At 41.6% G+C, this 18,027-nt stretch overlaps 1 protein-coding gene across 1 annotated transcript in view; it reads left to right on the top strand.

Moving 5' to 3' along the window:
- Nucleotides 1-18,027, top strand: part of LCT (lactase) — a 57,703-nt gene that overhangs the window by 1,833 nt on the left and 37,843 nt on the right. Inside the window, exons 2-3 of the mRNA XM_047873335.1 lie at nt 6,511-6,590; nt 9,849-9,932. Coding sequence (XP_047729291.1) covers nt 6,511-6,590; nt 9,849-9,932 — 164 coding nt within the window. The remainder of the gene's footprint in view (nt 1-6,510; nt 6,591-9,848; nt 9,933-18,027) is intronic.

The following is an 18,027-nucleotide window of genomic DNA, read 5'->3' on the forward strand; positions in this document are numbered from 1 at the left end:
TGCTCAGGGAAGCCAAGGGAAGGAGCAAGCAAATGGATTAGAAAAGAGGATTCCAGGAAGAGGTTAAAGCCCCTGCATGGAGACAGTGAGAAGCCACAGTCAGTTTAGTGAGCTCTCGGTAGAGGGTAGGAGATGAGGAGAGGCTGAATTTGAAACTGCATTCTTTGGAAAGCCCGTCTTGGGGGCAAGTGAGCACATAAATATTTGTTGGCTGTAATTCTACTGAAGAAGTGCTGGGTAAATGAACTTTGAAAGAAGGCAAGATTGAACTTGGTCCATCTCAAACAAAGGAAAATCTATCTTGTTTTGAGGACAGACTCCCTAGAATTATTTTGATTATAAAGTAGATATACATGTTTATTAAAATGTCTGTAGATTCCATTCTTAAGTTTCATCAGGTTACTAAACACTTTCTTTTTTGAGCTCATATTTTCCTTTTCTGCTCATTCCTTCCATCCTTCATTTTGTGTTTCATCAATATCACTAGATTATCTACCCCAATATAATGCAGGACACAAAGTAAATTATTTTTTCAGTCTCCTTCTTATTCCAAAAGGTGGTTTTCCTTCTTTCTCTCTTTCTCTTATTTTCCACTCCTTTTTTAGTCCAATCCCATAGCCTTATTGTTCTTTTTCAAATATATCACCTAATATACACAAAACAGTTGTATAACATAAGTTGGTTAAAAGCAAAATACTATAAAAAATTACTCAACTGCTTTTTTAAAAAAAAGCACAAAATTCTATAAAAATGCCCAGGGAGTGACCTCTGAATCCAACAATTAAAACAGAATACCACCTCACGTCAACCAGTATGGCTGTAATAAAAACAGAACAAACAATAACAAGTGTTGGCAATGATGTAGAGAAACTGGGACCCATACCACTGATGGGAATGAATGATGGTGAAGCCATTTTGGGAAACACTCCGGTAGTTTCTCAAACAGATAAACTTTATTTTTGATTCATTTTTTTAAAGATTTTATTTTTAAGTAATCTCTATACTCAGCATGGGGCTTGAACTCACTACCCCCAGATCAAGAGTTGCATGCTCTACCAACTGAGCTAGTCAGGAACCCCTTGAAACAGATAAACTTTAGAGTTACCTATGATTCAACAATTTCTCTTCTAGGAGTATGTCTGAGAGAAATGAAAACAAATGTCTAGAAGAAAGCTTATCACAAACATTCATAGCAACATTTTTTATAATAACCCAAAGTGGAAACAACCCTAATGTCCCTCAGTTGATGGATAAACAACATGTGGCATATACATACAATGGAATATTAGTTACCCAAAAAGAAATGATACGTGCCACAACATGAATGTACCTTGAAGACATTAAACTAAGTGAGAGCAGCCAATCAGAAAAGACCACATATTATATGATTTCATTTATATTAAATCTCCAGAAGAGGCATAGAGACACTACAGTAGATAGGCTATATCTAGGGCTTGAAAAGAGAACAGGAAGTGACAGCTAATGGATAATGAATTTATTTTAAACATTTTTTTAATGTTTATTTATTTTTGAGAGAGAGAGACGGAGTGTGAGTGGTTGAGGGGCAGAGAGAGGGAGACACAGAATCCAAAGCAGGCTCCAGGCTCTGAGCTGTCAGCACAGAGCCCAATGAGGGGCTTGAACCCATGAACCACGAGATCGTGACCTGAGCTGAAGTCTGGAGCTCAACCAACTGAGCCACCCAGGCTCCCCAAGGAATTTCTTTTTTGGTGATGAAAATGTTTTGGAATTAGTAGATATTGTCATACAGCTTTGTGAATATGTATAAAGATTTTATTTTTAAGTAGTCTCTATACCCAGCATGGGGCTGGAACTATCATCTTACTATCTCCATCCTCCTCTCCCATCTCAGTCCTAAGCATCTGCTAATTAACTTCCTGTATCTCTAGATTTCCCTGTTCTGAACATTTCATATGAATGGAAGAATTTAATATTTCATCTTTTGTGACTGCCAATTCTATTGGGGTTTGTCTGATGTTTCTCTCATGAATAGGTTGAGATTATGGGTTTTAGGGAGGAAGATTACAGAATAAAGTGTTATTTTCATCATATATCAAGGATACAGACTATCAATGTGATTTATACTGTTAATATTGACCTTGATCACCTGGTTGAGGTTGTGTTTTTCATGTATCTCCACTGTAAAGTTATTATTTTTTCCTCCTTTCCATACTGCACTCTTTGGAAAGAAGTCACCATACACAGCTCACACTTAATGACTGGGAGTTATGCTCACTCTAATAAGTAGTTTTTAAAAGTTCTTTTCTGAACTTAACCAAGGACACAAAAGACTTGTGCACTGAAAACTTTAGAACATTGCTGAAAGAAGGTAAAGGAAACAAAAATAACTGGAAAGTCATCCTTTGTTCATGGATCGGAAAACTTAATATTGTTGCAATTCCAGAACTACCCAAAGCAGTCTACAGATTCATTGAAATCCCTATCAAAATCCTAGTGACAGTTTTTGCAAAAATAGAAAAATCCATCCTTAAATACATATGGAATCTCAAGGGACCCCAAATAACCAAAACATTCTTGAAAAAGAAAAACAAAGTTGGCAGACTCACACTTCCTGATTTCAAAACTTACTACAAAGCTATAATAATCAAAATAGTGTGGTACTAGCTTAAGGATGGACATATACACCAATGGAATAAAATAGAAAGCCCACAAATAAACCCTTACCAAATGGTCAAATAATTTTCTACAACAGTGTGAAGACCTTTCAGTGGGGAAAAGAGTCTTTTCAACAAGTGTTCCTGAGAGAAGTGAATATCTGCATGCAAAGGAACAAAGTTAGACTCTTACCTTGTATCATATACAAAGATTAACTCAATTATTAAGGACGCTCAATCATTGTGTAGAGCAAATGAAAACCACAACAAGATAGCACTTCATACCCATAAGAATAGTTATTATTTTAAAAAGCAGAAAATCACAGGTGTTGGTAGAGATATAGAGAAATTGTAACATTTATGCATTGCAGGCAGGACTGTGAAATGGTGTAGCCCTTATGGAAAAGAATGTGGCAGTTCCTCAAGAAATTAAACATAAAATTACTCTATCATCTAGCACTTGGGTGTACATACATAAAAGAATTGAAAGCACGGACTTGAACAGGTATCTATACTATACCTATGTTCATAGCAGTGTTATTTACATAGCTGAAAGGTGGAAATAACCCAAATGTCCATGGATGGATGAATGGATAAACAAAATGTACTATTTATACAATGGAATATTATTCAGCCTTAAAAAGAGGGGCACCTGGGTGGCACAGTCGGTTAAGCGTCCGACTTCAGCCAGGTCACGATCTCGCGGTCTGTGAGTTCGAGCTCCGCGTCAGGCTCTGGGCTGATGGCTCGGAGCCTGGAGCCTGTTTCCGATTCTGTGTCTCCCTCTCTCTCTGCCCCTCCCCCGTTCATGCGCTGTCTCTCTCTGTCCCAAAAATAAATAAATAAATAAATAAATAAATAAATAAATAAATAAATAAATAAATTTAAAAAAAGAAAAAAAATAAATGAAATTCTGACACCTGCTATAATGTAGATGAACCCTGAAGACATTATACTAAGTGAAATAAGCCAGTCACAAAAGGACACACATTGTATGATTCCATCTACATGAAGGACCTACAATAATGAAATTCACAGAGACAGGAAGTAGAATAGTAGTTACCAGGGGTTAGGAGGTCTGGGGAATGGGGAATTCCTGCCCAGTGAATATAGAGTTTCAGTTTAGGATGTTGAAAAATTTCTGAAGATGGATGGTGGTGACAGCTGCACAACAATGTGAATGTACTTAATGCCTAAACTGTACACTTAAAATTTTTAAGGGTAAATTTTTATATATATACATATATATATATATACTTACCAAAATTTTTGAAAAATTCTTTTCTTCTTTTCTAATCTTTCTATATCTGTTATTATAAACCTCCTGTTTGTGTGTTCAATGTGCTGCCAGTGGGGAGGATTCAGTAGAAGAGAGGATTCGGACAGAGAGTTGGAGGCTGGGAGAGTGGGAACATTCCTCTTGTGGGAAGAGCAGAATTGTACACAACATCCCCCACTTGCACAACACAGGGACACAACCCAGGATAACACCAGTATTACCTGCCTGCCCAAGCAGTAGTAGTAGCTTGAAGCATTGATATTGGCAGTTCAATATTGGCCAGATTACTTTTATTGGAGTATTTGAGGCAACAAGGGAAGGAGCAAGAGGAAAGGGGGCTATTTTTTTTTTTTATTAACAGCCGCAACGGTTTTTAGTGGAACAACTTCCCTTTATGGTGGAAACAGGTGAGCTTATCCTTTAGCGAGGTCCAGCAACGCATAGGAGGAATGGGAATTTACACAATGCTGTGCAGTGGTTTTCTACACAGGCTTACAACAGTTCATTCTCAACCCACAGCAAATACCAGTTTTGAGCTAGACACATGAACACCTGTTCATGTCTTTGAGTTCATAGACATATGAACACCTGTTTAATTATGTCCAACAAAAAAATGCAAGATAAATTTTCCTAAAGCAGAGCAATTATCCCCCTTTCAGTTCCATAGAAAACATGAACTGCAAGCTTCACGTGAGAATCTGGTTTTGAGTAATCTGCATTTGACAGTATGTTAAAAAGTATAGTTTATGCTTGCACTGGCAATAGGTTGGGAACCATGAGAATTTCTAGAACTTCAAGTACATTTGTTCACTCTAATTCTAAAAGCAGCTTGCAGAGTCAATTAGAAATTATCTATGGGGTGCCTGGCTGGTTCAGTCGGTTGGGCATCTAACTTTGGCTCAGGTCATGATCTCACGGTTTGTGAGTTTGAGCCCCACATCGGGCTCTGTGCTGACAGCTCAGAGCCTGGAACCTGCTTTGGATTCTGTGTCTCCTTCTCAATCTTCCCCTCTCCCACTCATGCTCACACACTTTCTCTCTCTTTCTCTCTCTCTCAAAATGAATAAACATTAAAATTTTTTTTTAAAAATCTGTGAGTTCATTCTATTTAGGGATCAACTGTACTCTTATTTCATTTCTTTGGCCTACAGATGATTGTACATTTTAAGATGTTAAGCACAAGCTGGGAACTTATGTTCCATGTGTGCTGATGTGACGATAGAATGAAGAATAGAAATCGGTGAAAGGTGAAATGGATCCATTAGGGACAATCATTTGAGTAACTAGAAAATAGCGTTATCTTATCAGAATGAGGACTAAATGTCTCTAAGTGAAATTCCCTGCTTAGGAGATTTCAAAGTTCTACCACGTTTATCAAAATAAGCCCCTTTTGGGGCACCTGTTTCTGGCTCAGTTGGAAGAACTTGCGACTCTTGATATCTGGGTAATGAGTTCAAGCCCCACGTTGGGTATAAAGATAACTACAAAAAAAAAAGCACTTTTGTAGTTGTTAGTGGTGGTTTCATTGTCAGCACACAGCCTTACAGTTTAACTCTCAAACTCTGATTTTATTTGGTTTTCGTTTAGCGTTTCCAAACCACAGGTCTGCTATGCACCCAGTGCTGAAGTTGCTATCTGGAGTGATTAATGTTTTAAATTTTGCTCCTCAGCGAGCACACAATCCAGGGGGAGATAAAGACTCAGGCGCATGAAAGAGTCAGTTGGCAATACAAACGGCTGAGGAACCCCTCCTCCGCAGCCGTGTTTCTCAAGTGGTGGTCTGAGGACGAGGGTCAGGAGCACCTGGGAAGCTTGTTAAAGTGCACTGTTGCAGAGCCCGCCCCAGTCTGCTGACAAGCACACAGGGGATTTGGACGCACACAACTGCTGAGCACCACTGCAGGTAATCAAGTATCAAATCAAGTGGGTACACGCTACAGGTGTTTATAGTTCCTTCGTTTTCCCCTCCATGCACAGGAGGGGCTGAACTGATGTTCAGGACAATGAATAAGGACCAGGTAACAGCAGAAAGTGTTAAACAAACAAAGTGAGGAAGCAGTTCTCACCTCACCACCTTCTACACTGGAGGGGCAGGGCAGGGTAATTGCTTTTATTCTTTGTGTGTGTGTGTGTGTGTGTGTTATTTTGTTTTATTTTAAGAGAAGAGAAAGAGTGAGGGAGAGGGGCAGAAGGAGAGAAAAAGAGAATCCCAAGCAGGCTCCATGCTCAGTGTGGAGCCCAACACAGGGCTGGATCCCACCACCCCAGGATCATGACCTGAGACGAAATCAAGAGACTCTTAATTTCAAGAAGAGCCACCCAGCCTGCCCTGCTTTTATTCTTCTAAAAGACAAGTGTCCTGCATTTCTGAGTCCTGATTTAGATGAAACATTCTCTAAAGGGACTTTGTTTTGTTTTTAAAGGCACCTTGTTATCTAAAATCTTTCAGCTAGGGTAAAGTCATGTTAAGTGATTTCTTCAGAAATCATTTTTAAAGTCAGTGAACATGGAACAGGAAATGAGTCCCCACGCAGCTTCTGCAGCCCCAGCATCCTGCCTCACTCACCTGCAGCTGGTTTCTCTGGTTGGTTTTAGGAGGAAAACTCTCTGTGGTCCTGCGAGCTGAAGCAGTCTCGGAGCTCCTGCTGGAACCGTCCACGTGTGCTCTTGCCAAGGTGATGACAGCACCCCAAAATAGCAGTTGCAACATCTGAGGAAAGTTGTGATTTTCATTTTAGAACACTAGAGAAGTTTTCATCTGTTAGCCTGGCATTTTTATTAACTGCCTCTTCTGAATGCTGTCCATTCTCTAGATTCATGTTTACCTTACAAACAAAATCTCATTTATAGCGTCCCAGCTCTTGCTTGGTCTAGTGTCAGCTTTTGCTTATGTAAATAAGTCAAATGCTTCTGTTTGCTCTGATTTTTTTTTAACTAAAAGAGTCCAAAATAGCTTATTAGAGGAGAGGTGTGTTTATAGCAAAAGAGATAGAAGGACAGGTAAAGGTTGTTTGTTTCTTTAAGTTTATCTATTTTGAGAGAGAGAGAGAGAAAGAGAGAGAGAGAGAGAGAGAGAGAGAGTGAGAGAGAGAGAAGAAAGAGAATCCCAAGAAGGCTCCATGCTGTCAGCCCAGAACTCATTGTGGGGCTTGACCCCAAAACCATGAGACCATAACCTGAGCCACTATTAAGAGTCAGATGCTTAACCAACTGAGCCACCCAGGTGCCCCTTATTTTATTTTATTTTTTAAATAACAAAACTCCCTAGAGTATCGTCTTGTTTTCTGCCTCCTCTGAACATAACTTTTTAACTATAATTTTATTAACTATAATTTTAATAAGAAAAGTTAAAACATCTGAGAATTAAACAGCTTTGGCCTGTGTAAGCTTAGCTGCTGTGCAGTGTGGAAAATCATCTGGAAAAATAGCTGATTTCTGTAGTTTTGCAGATTTCTGTATAGATATCACAGTGCCATGTGACAGACACTGGTGCCTGTGCTACGATGGGGGCCCCATAGGTCAGGGTCCGGTCCTCAGATTTACCATCTCAGGAACTTAAAATCCAGTTGTGATAAGATTCTGAAAAAATAGTTTCAAGGCTGACCATATGGCCAGAATGCCATCTAAATTAATTTACAAGGGGTGATAACCGCTATCGGTTATGAACTCAGGAGACCAAAGTGCTGATCAGAAAAGTGCTTGTCAAGCAATAGCCTTTGGACTGGTCTCTTTGCCCCAGTCCATGCCATGCAGTGCTTCTGGAGTTTCCATGAGCCCAGTTTTTATTAATTCCCTAGTGGGAATCTACACTCAGTGCTCACTCTGAGATTCAAAGATGCATTGCATGGACGTGCCTGGGTGGCTCAGTTAGTTAAGGCATTTGACTCCGGTCATGATCTTGTGGTCTGTGAGTTTGAGACCTGCATCAGGCTCTCTGCTGTCAGCACAAAGCCCACTTCAGATCCTCTGTCTTCCTCCTTCTCCCCGCACCCTCAAAAATATTTAAACATTAAAAAAAAAAAAAAAAGATGTGTTGCATGGATTATGGTGATGGTTGCACAACAATGTGAATGCACCTAATGCCAGTGAACTTGGTAAATTTTATGTTATGTGTTGCCACAGATGGGAGAAATTGGTGCAAATCCTTCAGGGCCTTCCAGGTGTGGCTCACTCAAGCTGTCTTGGGGTCTCCCCTCCTATTTTTCCCAGTGTATATGCTATGCTTTCTTCCCCCTGTCTTGCATGCACCATTCAGTGTGCTTCTTATCCTAGATTTGCCCAAATCTCTTCCAACAAAATTCTACCCATTTATGACATACACGTGCATACACTTTCCATCGGGAGGCCTCATTTAACAATACTCCCTTGCTCAACTTGATTTGCTCTCTCTCTCCACTTGGAACACATAGCCCTTTGTTTAGACCAGCACTTTCCAAGTCTTGTTGTGTACCAGAATCACCTGGAGAGCTAGTAAAATGCATAAGCCAAGGCTTAATGTGGAGGGACTGTCCTGGGTCTTCATAGTTTCCAGGTGAGCCCCAGGTAAGTTTGAAGACCACTGATCTAGACTTCCTTATAGCACTTCTAACTTTCTGCAATTTTTCATGTAATTGGTGCATTTACTAACACTCTGTGTTAAGTTGTATGCTTCAGTGGTTCTACTTTTTAAATCTTCCTCCACTGCAATGACTTTCAAGGCTGGGAACTAAGCGACTATGTGTTGTACAGAAATGACAAACAAAAGTAAGAGCTGAGAGGGGGTGGGGAAGGGGTTTGGTGGTACCCACCAAAGTGGAGCAAGCATGTAGGCTATTGGGTAAACACGGATGAGACTTGATCTGGAAAGCCATAGGGAGCTAGTGATGAGTCAATTATCAAAGGTCCACGGTGCACTTGGTTGTCATCAGATGCCATTATCAAGGGTCTGTGTCCCGAGGGAACAGATGATCTATGAAGGAGAGATAACAGACTCTGATCTAGTCATGACAAGGATACAATGACTTCTGAGAAAGGCAGGGATGGAATCATAGTGGTATCTTTATGTGTTTAGACTGTGAATCTGAGGTTCTTAGAACATATGCAGGCCAGAGACTGTGCAGAGGGATAGATATGTCCAGGACCATAAGAGCTGTGCTCTTGGATAATACAATGGGTCAAGCTAGGGTCAACTAGGGTGGACTTGAAAACTGTGGCCTGACAGTAGGCCATTGACAATAGCCTACAATTAAAACAAAGCCCCAAAGCCCTGTAGGTCTGCAGAGATCACTGCAGATCCTGTGGGTGTCTGCTCCGCTATCTCCATCCCAGCAAAGTGGGACGGCTGTGAGGAGGGGGCTGACCAGGGCAGCTCTGGCCTCTGACTCCATTAGTGCTCACTTCTTTGGTGGAAACCCACCATTTCTGGCATCCAGTACTTCATTCCCTCATTTAAATCTTTAAAAAAAATTTTTTTTGAATGTTTATTTATTTTTGAGAGAGAGAGAGACAGACCATGAGCAGGGGAGGGACAGAGAGAGAGGAAGACACAGAATCCGAAGCAGGCTCCAGGCTCTGAGCTGTCAGCACAGAACCCAACGCGGGGCTTGAACCCATGGACCGTGAGATCATGACCTGAGCCGAAGTCGGATGCTCAACCAACTGAGCCACCCAGGCTCCCCGTCATTCCCTCATTTAATCATATACATTTATTGAGCACTTATTGTGTGCAGAGCACTTTGCTGAGTATGTGGTGATATATTCCCAGCAACATGCAGGCACAAGGCCTCCACACATTCTCGCTCTGTCCCAGCTTCTCCTCTACCTGCTTTTTCCTGGAAAATCTCACTTTGGAGTATCCATTTAGTAGGAGGAGGAGAAACAAAAAAGGATACTTCTGAACAGTACTTTATCTTGAAATTGCTTATGTTCTAACGATCCTATTTACTTATTTCTAGGGCACCGTCGATTTCCTCTCTCTTGATTTGTTTTATGAATGCCAAAGTGAGGCAAGTTTGCCACAGAAGTTGAGTAAATTGCAGGTAATTTGAGCCATTTCCCATATTGATGAACGGTGAAGCTTCCTGACAGCATGTTAGACTTTTTTTTTAATGTTTATTTTGTTTAGAGACCGTGTGTGTGAGCTGGGGAGGGGCAGAGAGAGAGAATCCCAAGCAGACTCTGGGCTGTCAGCACAGAGCTAGATGGGGGCTTGATCCTATAAACCATAAGATCATGATCTGAGCTGATACCAAGACTCGGACGTTTAACTGATTGTGTGCCCCAGCATATTAGACATTTAATGCTCTCGCTGATGTGTAAACTGAGCTATTCCATGCAGAGCCAGCAGACCTGCAGAGCTGCATCTAGGCAGATCTCCAGTGAATGCATTGCTGGAGAACATTGCAGGGTCAGGCAGTCTTCCCTGGAAGAGGTAATGAGGGTTGTCTTATTAAGGTAAATATCCCACATGGATCTCTTGTGTAGATATCTGAGAATTGAAATTCCAGTCAGTGTTCATCCTAAGATTTAAAAAGGCTTTTCATGGATGGTGGTTGTGGTTGCACAACAACGTGAATGTACTTAATGCCACTGAACTGTAAAAATGGTTATGATGGCAATTTTTTATTTTTTTATTTTTATTTTATTTATTTTTGATCTTTTTAAATTTTTTTATTTTAATATGAAATTTATTGTCAAATTGGTTTCCATACAACACCCAGTGCTCATCCCAACAGGTGCCCTCCTCAGTGCCCATCACCCACTTTCCCCTCCCTCCCACCCCCCACCAACCCTCAGTTTGTTCTCAGTTTTTAAGAGTCTCTTTTTTTCTCTCTAAAATCAAATACTAATTTTTTTTTTACATTTATTTATTTTTGAGAGATAGAGACAGAGTGTGAGTGGGAGAGGAGCACAGAGAGAGGGAGACAAAGAATCTGGAGCAGGCTCCAGGTTCTGAGCTGTCAACACAGAGCCTGGCGCAGGGCTTGAACTCACCAACTGTGAGATCATGACCTGAGCCGAAGTTGGGCACTCAACCCGACTGAGCGACCCAGGTGCCCCGATACTAAATCTTTTTTTAAAAAATTATACATTACTCTAAAGGCTTCCATATATTATATAGTTCATATAACTTGAATTAATGGTTCTTCAGGTGAAACGCACACACCAGCAGCATCACCTTGGAAATGCAAATTCTTTTTTTATTTTTATTTTATTTTTTAATTTTTTAATGTTTATTTATTTATTTATTTATTTTAATATATGAAATTTATTGTCAAATTGGTTTCCATACAACACCCAGTGCTCATCCCAAAAGATGCCCTCTTCAATACCCATCACCTACCCTTCCCTCCCTCCCATCCATCAACCCTCAGTTTGTTCTCAGTTTTTTTTTTTTTTTTTATTTTTTTATGAAATTTATTGACAAATTGGTTTCCATACAACACCCAGTGCTCATCCCAAAAGGTGCCCTCCTCAATACCCATCACCCACCCTCTCCTCCCTCCCACCCCCCATCAACCCTCAGTTTGTTCTCAGTTTTTAAGTCTCTTATGCTTTGGCTCTCTCCCATTCTAACCTCTTTTTTTTTTTTTTTTCCTTCCCCTCCCCCATGGGTTCCTGTGAAGTTTCTCAGGATCCACATAAGAGTGAAACCATATGGTATCTGTCTTTCTCTGTATGGCTTATTTCACTCAGCATCACACTCTCCAGTTCCATCCACGTTGCTACGAAAGGCCATATTTCATTTTTTCTCATTGCCACGTAATATTCCATTGTGTATATAAACCACAATTTCTTTATCCATTCATCAGTTGATGGACATTTAGGCTCTTTCCATAATTTGGCTATTGTTGAGAGTGCTGCTATGAACATTGGGGTACACGTGGCCCTATGCATCAGCGCTCCTGTATCCCTTGGATAAATTCCTAGCAGTGCTATTGCTGGGTCATAGGGTAGGTCTATTTTTAATTTTCTGAGGAACCTCCACACTGCTTTCCAGAGCGGCTGCACCAATTTGCATTCCCACCAACAGTGCAAAAGGGTTCCCGTTTCTCCACATCCTCTCCAGCATCTATAGTCTCCGGATTTGTTCATTTTGGCCACTCTGACTGGCGTGAGGTGATACCTGAGTGTGGTTTTGATTTGTATTTCCCTGATAAGGAGCGACGCTGAACATCTTTTCATGTGCCTGTTGGCCATCCGGATGTCTTCTTTAGAGAAGTGTCTATTCATGTTTTCTGCCCATTTCTTCACTGGGTTATTTGTTTTTCGGGTGTGGAGTTTGGTGAGCTCTTTATAGATTTTGGATACTAGCCCTTTGTCCGATATGTCATTTGCGAATATCTTTTCCCATTCCGTTGGTTGCCTTTTAGTTTTGTTGGTTGTTTCCTTGGCTGTGCAGAAGCTTTTTATCTTCATAAGGTCCCAGTAATTCACTTTTGCTTTTAATTCCCTTGCCTTTGGGGATGTGTCGAGTAAGAGATTGCTACGGCTGAGGTCAGAGAGGTCTTTTCCTGCTTTCTCCTCTAAGGTTTTGATGGTTTCCTGTCTCACATTTAGGTCCTTTATCCATTTTGAGTTTATTTTTGTGAATGGTGTGAGAAAGTGGTCTAGTTTCAACCTTCTGCATGTTGCTGTCCAGTTCTCCCAGCACCATTTGTTAAAGAGGCTGTCTTTTTTCCATTGGATGTTCTTTCCTGCTTTGTCAAAGATGAGTTGGCCATACGTTTGTGAGTCTAGTTCTGGGGTTTCTATTCTATTCCATTGGTCTATGTGTCTGTTTTGGTGCCAATACCATGCTGTCTTGATGATGACAGCTTTGTAGTAGAGGCTAAAGTCTGGGATTGTGATGCCTCCTGCTTTGGTCTTCTTCTTCAAAATTCCTTTGGCTATTCGGGGCCTTTTGTGGTTCCATATGAATTTTAGGATTGCTTGTTCTAGTTTCGAGAAGAATGCTGGTGCAATTTTGATTGGGATTGCATTGAATGTGTAGATAGCTTTGGGTAGTATTGACATTTTGACAATATTTATTTTTCCAATCCATGAGCAGGGAATGTCTTTCCATTTCTTTAAATCTTCTTCAATTTCCTTCATAAGCTTTCTATAATTTTCAGCATACAGATCCTTTACATCTTTGGTTAGATTTATTCCTAGGTATTTGATGCCTCTTGGTGCAATTGTGAATGGGATCAGTTTCTTTATTTGTCTTTCTGTTGCTTCATTGTTAGTGTATAAGAATGCAACTGATTTCTGTACATTGATTTTGTATCCTGCAACTTTGCTGAATTCCTGTATCAGTTCTAGCAGACTTTTGGTGGAGTCTATCGGATTTTCCATGTATAATATCATGTCATCTGCAAAAAGCGAAAGCTTGACTTCATCTTTGCCAATTTTGATGCCTTTGATTTCCTTTTGTTGTCTGATTGCTGATGCTAGAACTTCCAGCACTATGTTAAACAGCAGCGGTGAGAGTGGGCATCCTTGTCGTGTTCCTGATCTCAGGGAAAAAGCTCTCAGTTTTTCCCCGTTGAGGATGATGTTAGCTGTGGGCTTTTCATAAATGGCTTTTATGATCTTTAAGTATGTTCCTTCTATCCCGACTTTCTCAAGGGTTTTTATTAAGAAAGGGTGCTGGATTTTGTCGAAGGCCTTTTCTGCATCGATTGACAGGATCATATGGTTCTTCTCTTTTTTTTTGTTAATGTGATGTATCACGTTGATTGATTTGCGAATGTTGAACCAGCCCTGCATCCCAGGAATGAATCCCACTTGATCATGGTGAATCATTCTTTTTATATGCCGTTGAATTCGATTTGCTAGTACCTTATTGAGAATTTTTGCATCCATATTCATCAGGGATATTGGCCTGTAGTTCTCTTTTTTTACTGGGTCTCTGTCTGGTTTAGGAATCAAAGTAATACTGGCTTCATAGAATGAGTCTGGAAGTTTTCCTTCCCTTTCTATTTCTTGGAATAGCTTGAGAAGGATAGGTATTATCTCTGCTTTAAACGTCTGGTAGAACTCCCCTGGGAAGCCATCTGGTCCTGGACTCTTATTTGTTGGGAGATTTTTGATAACCGATTCAATTTCTTCGCTGGTTATGGGTCTGTTCAAGCTTTCTATTTCCTCCTGATTGAGTTTTGGAAGAGTGTGGTTGTTCAGGAATTTGTCCATTTCTTCCAGGTTGTCCAGTTTGTTGGCATATAATTTTTCATAGTATTCCCTGATAATTGTTTGTATCTCTGAGGGATTGGTTGTAATAATTCCATTTTCATTCATGATTTTATCTATTTGGGTCATCTCCCTTTTCTTTTTGAGAAGCCTGGCTAGAGGTTTGTCAATTTTGTTTATTTTTTCAAAAAACCAACTCTTGGTTTCGTTGATCTGCTCTACAGTTTTTTTAGTTTCTATATTGTTTATTTCTGCCCTGATCTTTATTATTTCTCTTCTTCTGCTGGGCTTAGGCTGCCTTTGCTGTTCTGCTTCTAGTTCCTTTAGGTGTGCTGTTAGATTTTGTATTTGGGATTTTTCTTGTTTCTTGAGATAGGCCTGGATTGCAATGTATTTTCCTCTCAGGACTGCCTTTGCTGCGTCCCAAAGCGTTTGGATTGTTGTATTTTCATTTTCATTTGTTTCCATATATTTTTTAATTTCTTCTCTAATTGCCTGGTTGACCCACTCATTCGTTAGTAGGGTGTTCTTTAACCTCCATGCTTTTGGAGGCTTTCCAGACTTTTTTCTGTGGTTGATTTCAAGCTTCATAGCATTGTGGTCTGAAAGTAAGCATGGTATAATTTCAATTCTTGTAAACTTATGAAGGGCTGTTTTGTGACCCAGTATATGATCTATCTTGGAGAATGTTCCATGTGCACTCGAGAAGAAAGTATATTCTGTTGCTTTGGGATGCAGAGTTCTAAATATATCTGTCAAGTCCATCTGATCCAATGTCTCATTCAGGGCCCTTGTTTCTTTATTGACCGTGTGCCTAGATGATCTATCCATTTCTGTAAGTGGTGTATTAAAGTCCCCTGCAATTACCACATTCTTATCAATAAGGTTGCTTATGTTTATGAGTAATTGTTTTATATATTTGGGGGCTCCGGTATTCGGTGCATAGACATTTATAATTGTTAGCTCTTCCTGATGGATAGACCCTGTAACTATTATATAATGTCCTTCTTCATCTCTTGTTACAGCCTTTAATTTAAAGTCTAGTTTGTCTGATATAAGTATGGCTACTCCAGCTTTCTTTTGGCTTCCAGTAGCATGATAAATAGTTCTCCATCCCCTCACTCTCAATCTAAAGGTGTCCTCAGGTCTAAAATGAGTCTCTTGTAGACAGCAAATAGATGGGTCTTGTTTTTTTATCCATTCTGATACCCTATGTCTTTTGGTTGGCGCATTTAATCCATTTACATTCAGTGTTATTATAGAAAGATACGGGTTTAGAGTCATTGTGATGTCTGTATGTTTTATGCTTGTAGTGATGTCTCTGGGACTTTGTCTCACAGGGTCCCCCTTAGGATCTCTTGTAGGGCTGGTTTAGTGGTGACAAATTCCTTCAGTTTTTGTTTGTTTGGGAAGACCTTTATCTCTCCTTCTATTCTAAATGACAGACTTGCTGGATAAAGGATTCTCGGCTGCATATTTTTTCTGTCTAGCACCCTGAAAATCTCGTGCCAATTCTTTCTGGCCTGCCAAGTTTCAAAAGAGAGATCAGTCACGAGTCTTATAGGTCTCCCTTTATATGTGAGGGCACGTTTACCCCTTGCTGCTTTCAGAATTTTCTCTTTATCCTTGTATTTTGCCAGTTTCACTATGATATGTCGTGCAGAAGATCGATTCAAGTTACGTCTGAAGGGAGTTCTCTGTGCCTCTTGGATTTCAATGCCTTTTTCCTTCCCCAGTTCAGGGAAGTTCTCAGCTATTATTTCTTCAAGTACCCCTTCAGCACCTTTCCCTCTCTCTTCCTCCTCTGGGATACCAATTATGCGTATATTATTTCTTTTTAGTGTATCACTTAATTCTCTAATTTTCCCCTCATACTCCTGGATTTTTTTATCTCTCTTTTTCTCAGCTTCCTCTTTTTCCATAACTTTATCTTCTAGTTCACCTATTCTCTCCTCTGCCTCTTCAAGCCGAGCTGTGGTGGTTTCCATTTTGTTATGCATTTCGTTTAAAGCGTTTTTCAGCTCCTCGTGACTGTTCCTTAGTCCCTTGATCTCTGTAGCAAGAGATTCTCTGCTGTCCTGTATACTGTTTTCAAGCCCAGCGATTAATTTTATGACTATTATTCTAAATTCACTTTCTGTTATATTATTTAAATCCTTTTTGATCAGCTCATTAGCTGTTGTTATTTCCTGGAGATTCTTCTGAGGGGAGTTCTTCCGCTTGGTCATTTTGGATAGTCCCTGGAGTGGTGCGGACCTGCAGGGCACTTCCCCTGTGCTGTAGTGTATAACTGGAGTTGGTGGGCGGGGCCGCAGTCAGACCTGATGTCTGTCCCCAGCCCACCACTGGGGCCACGGTCAGACTGGTGTGTGCCTTCTCTTCCCCTCTCCTAGGGGCGGGATTCACTGTGGGGTGGTGTGGCTCATCTGGGCTACTTGCACCGTGCCAGGCTTGTGATGCTGGGGATCTGGCGTATTAGCTGGGGTGGGTAGGCAAGGTGCTCGGGGGCAGGAGGGGCAGGCTTAGATCGCTTCTCCTTAGGTGATCCACTTCAGGAGGGGCCCTGTGGCAGCGGGAGGGAGTCAGATCCGCTGCCGGAGGTTTGGCTCCGCCGAAGCGCAGAGTTGGGTGTTTGCGCGGAGCGAGCAAGTTCCCCGGCAGGAACAGGTTCTCTTTGGGATTTCGGCTGGGGGATGGGCGGGGGAGATGGCGCTGGCGAGCGCCTTTGTTCCCCACCAAACTGAGCTCTGTTGTCAGGGGGCTCAGCAGCTCTCCCTCCCTTTGTCCTCCAGCCTTCCCGCTTTCCGAGCAGAGCTGTTAACTTATGACCTCCCAGACGCTAAGTCGCGCTTGTTGTGGGAACACAGTCCGTCAGGCCCCTCCGCTTTTGCAAGCCAGACTCGGTGTCTGTGCTTGGCCGGCGAGCCGCCCCTCCGCCCCGGCTCCCTCCCGCCAGTCCGTGGAGCGCGCACCGCCTCGCCGCCCTTCCTACCCTCTTCCGTGGGCCTCTCGTCTGCGTTTGGCTCCGGCGACTCCGTTCTGCTAATCCTCTGGCGGTTTTCTGGGTTATTTAGGCAGATGTAGATGGAATCTAAGTGATCAGCAGGACGTGCGGTGAGCCCAGCGTCCTCCTAAGCCGCCATCTTGCCGCCGACCTCCTGTTCTCAGTTTTTAAGAGTCTCTTATGCTTTGGCTCTCTCCCTTTCTAACAATGGCATTTTATGTATGTCTCACCACAACTGAAAAAAAAAAAAAAGACATTTCACACCCAGGTCTGCTGAATCAGATGCCAGCTATGGGGATCTTCCTGTAACCTCAGGCCCTTCCTTCCCGTTCCCAGGATCGTTTTCCTCAAGTCTAATGATTGTGACTATTTAGAGAAAGTATGTTGGATGGCACCTACCTACCTATTAGCTTTCTGTCCTATGCTTGGTCACTGCTGAGCACCTTTCTCATGGAAGACAAATCCCCAATTCCCTGGAGTCCTGACTGTTAGCCCATCTCCTAACAGGTTAGAACAGATTGCACACCCAGTGGCTTCTCTCTGGCCTTCCTGGGTCCTAGCAGTATTTCCATACTTACCCCTGAAGAGCTGCCCTCTCACAGGCCTCTCCAGCGACACCTGGCCACCAGCATTCACTCGTGTCTTCCTCTTGCCTCTGCAGGTGTGGGTTATAAAGCCACTCCCCTCTGCTTTCAGCCCTGTGCCTCCTGGCTTTGAATCCCAGCACCCCCACCATAGGCAGGGTGGGTTGTTAGAGGAATTACCTGTTTAAAGGCCAAGCTCATCAGTGTCAAACCCTCAGTACTGCAACTAGGTGGGAATTCCATTTGACCTGAGGCTGGAAGCTTGAAATGGACTAATAAGCATCACCCACCCTGTGTCTGTGGGTTTCCTGCTGACCTTGTAGGCACTGCCGCTTTTATTGTTTACAAATACTATGATCTAATAATCAAAGACAG

The sequence above is a fragment of the Prionailurus viverrinus genome, chromosome C1, assembly GCF_022837055.1.
Source record: "Prionailurus viverrinus isolate Anna chromosome C1, UM_Priviv_1.0, whole genome shotgun sequence".
In the NCBI taxonomy this organism is placed as follows: Eukaryota; Metazoa; Chordata; class Mammalia; order Carnivora; family Felidae; genus Prionailurus; species Prionailurus viverrinus.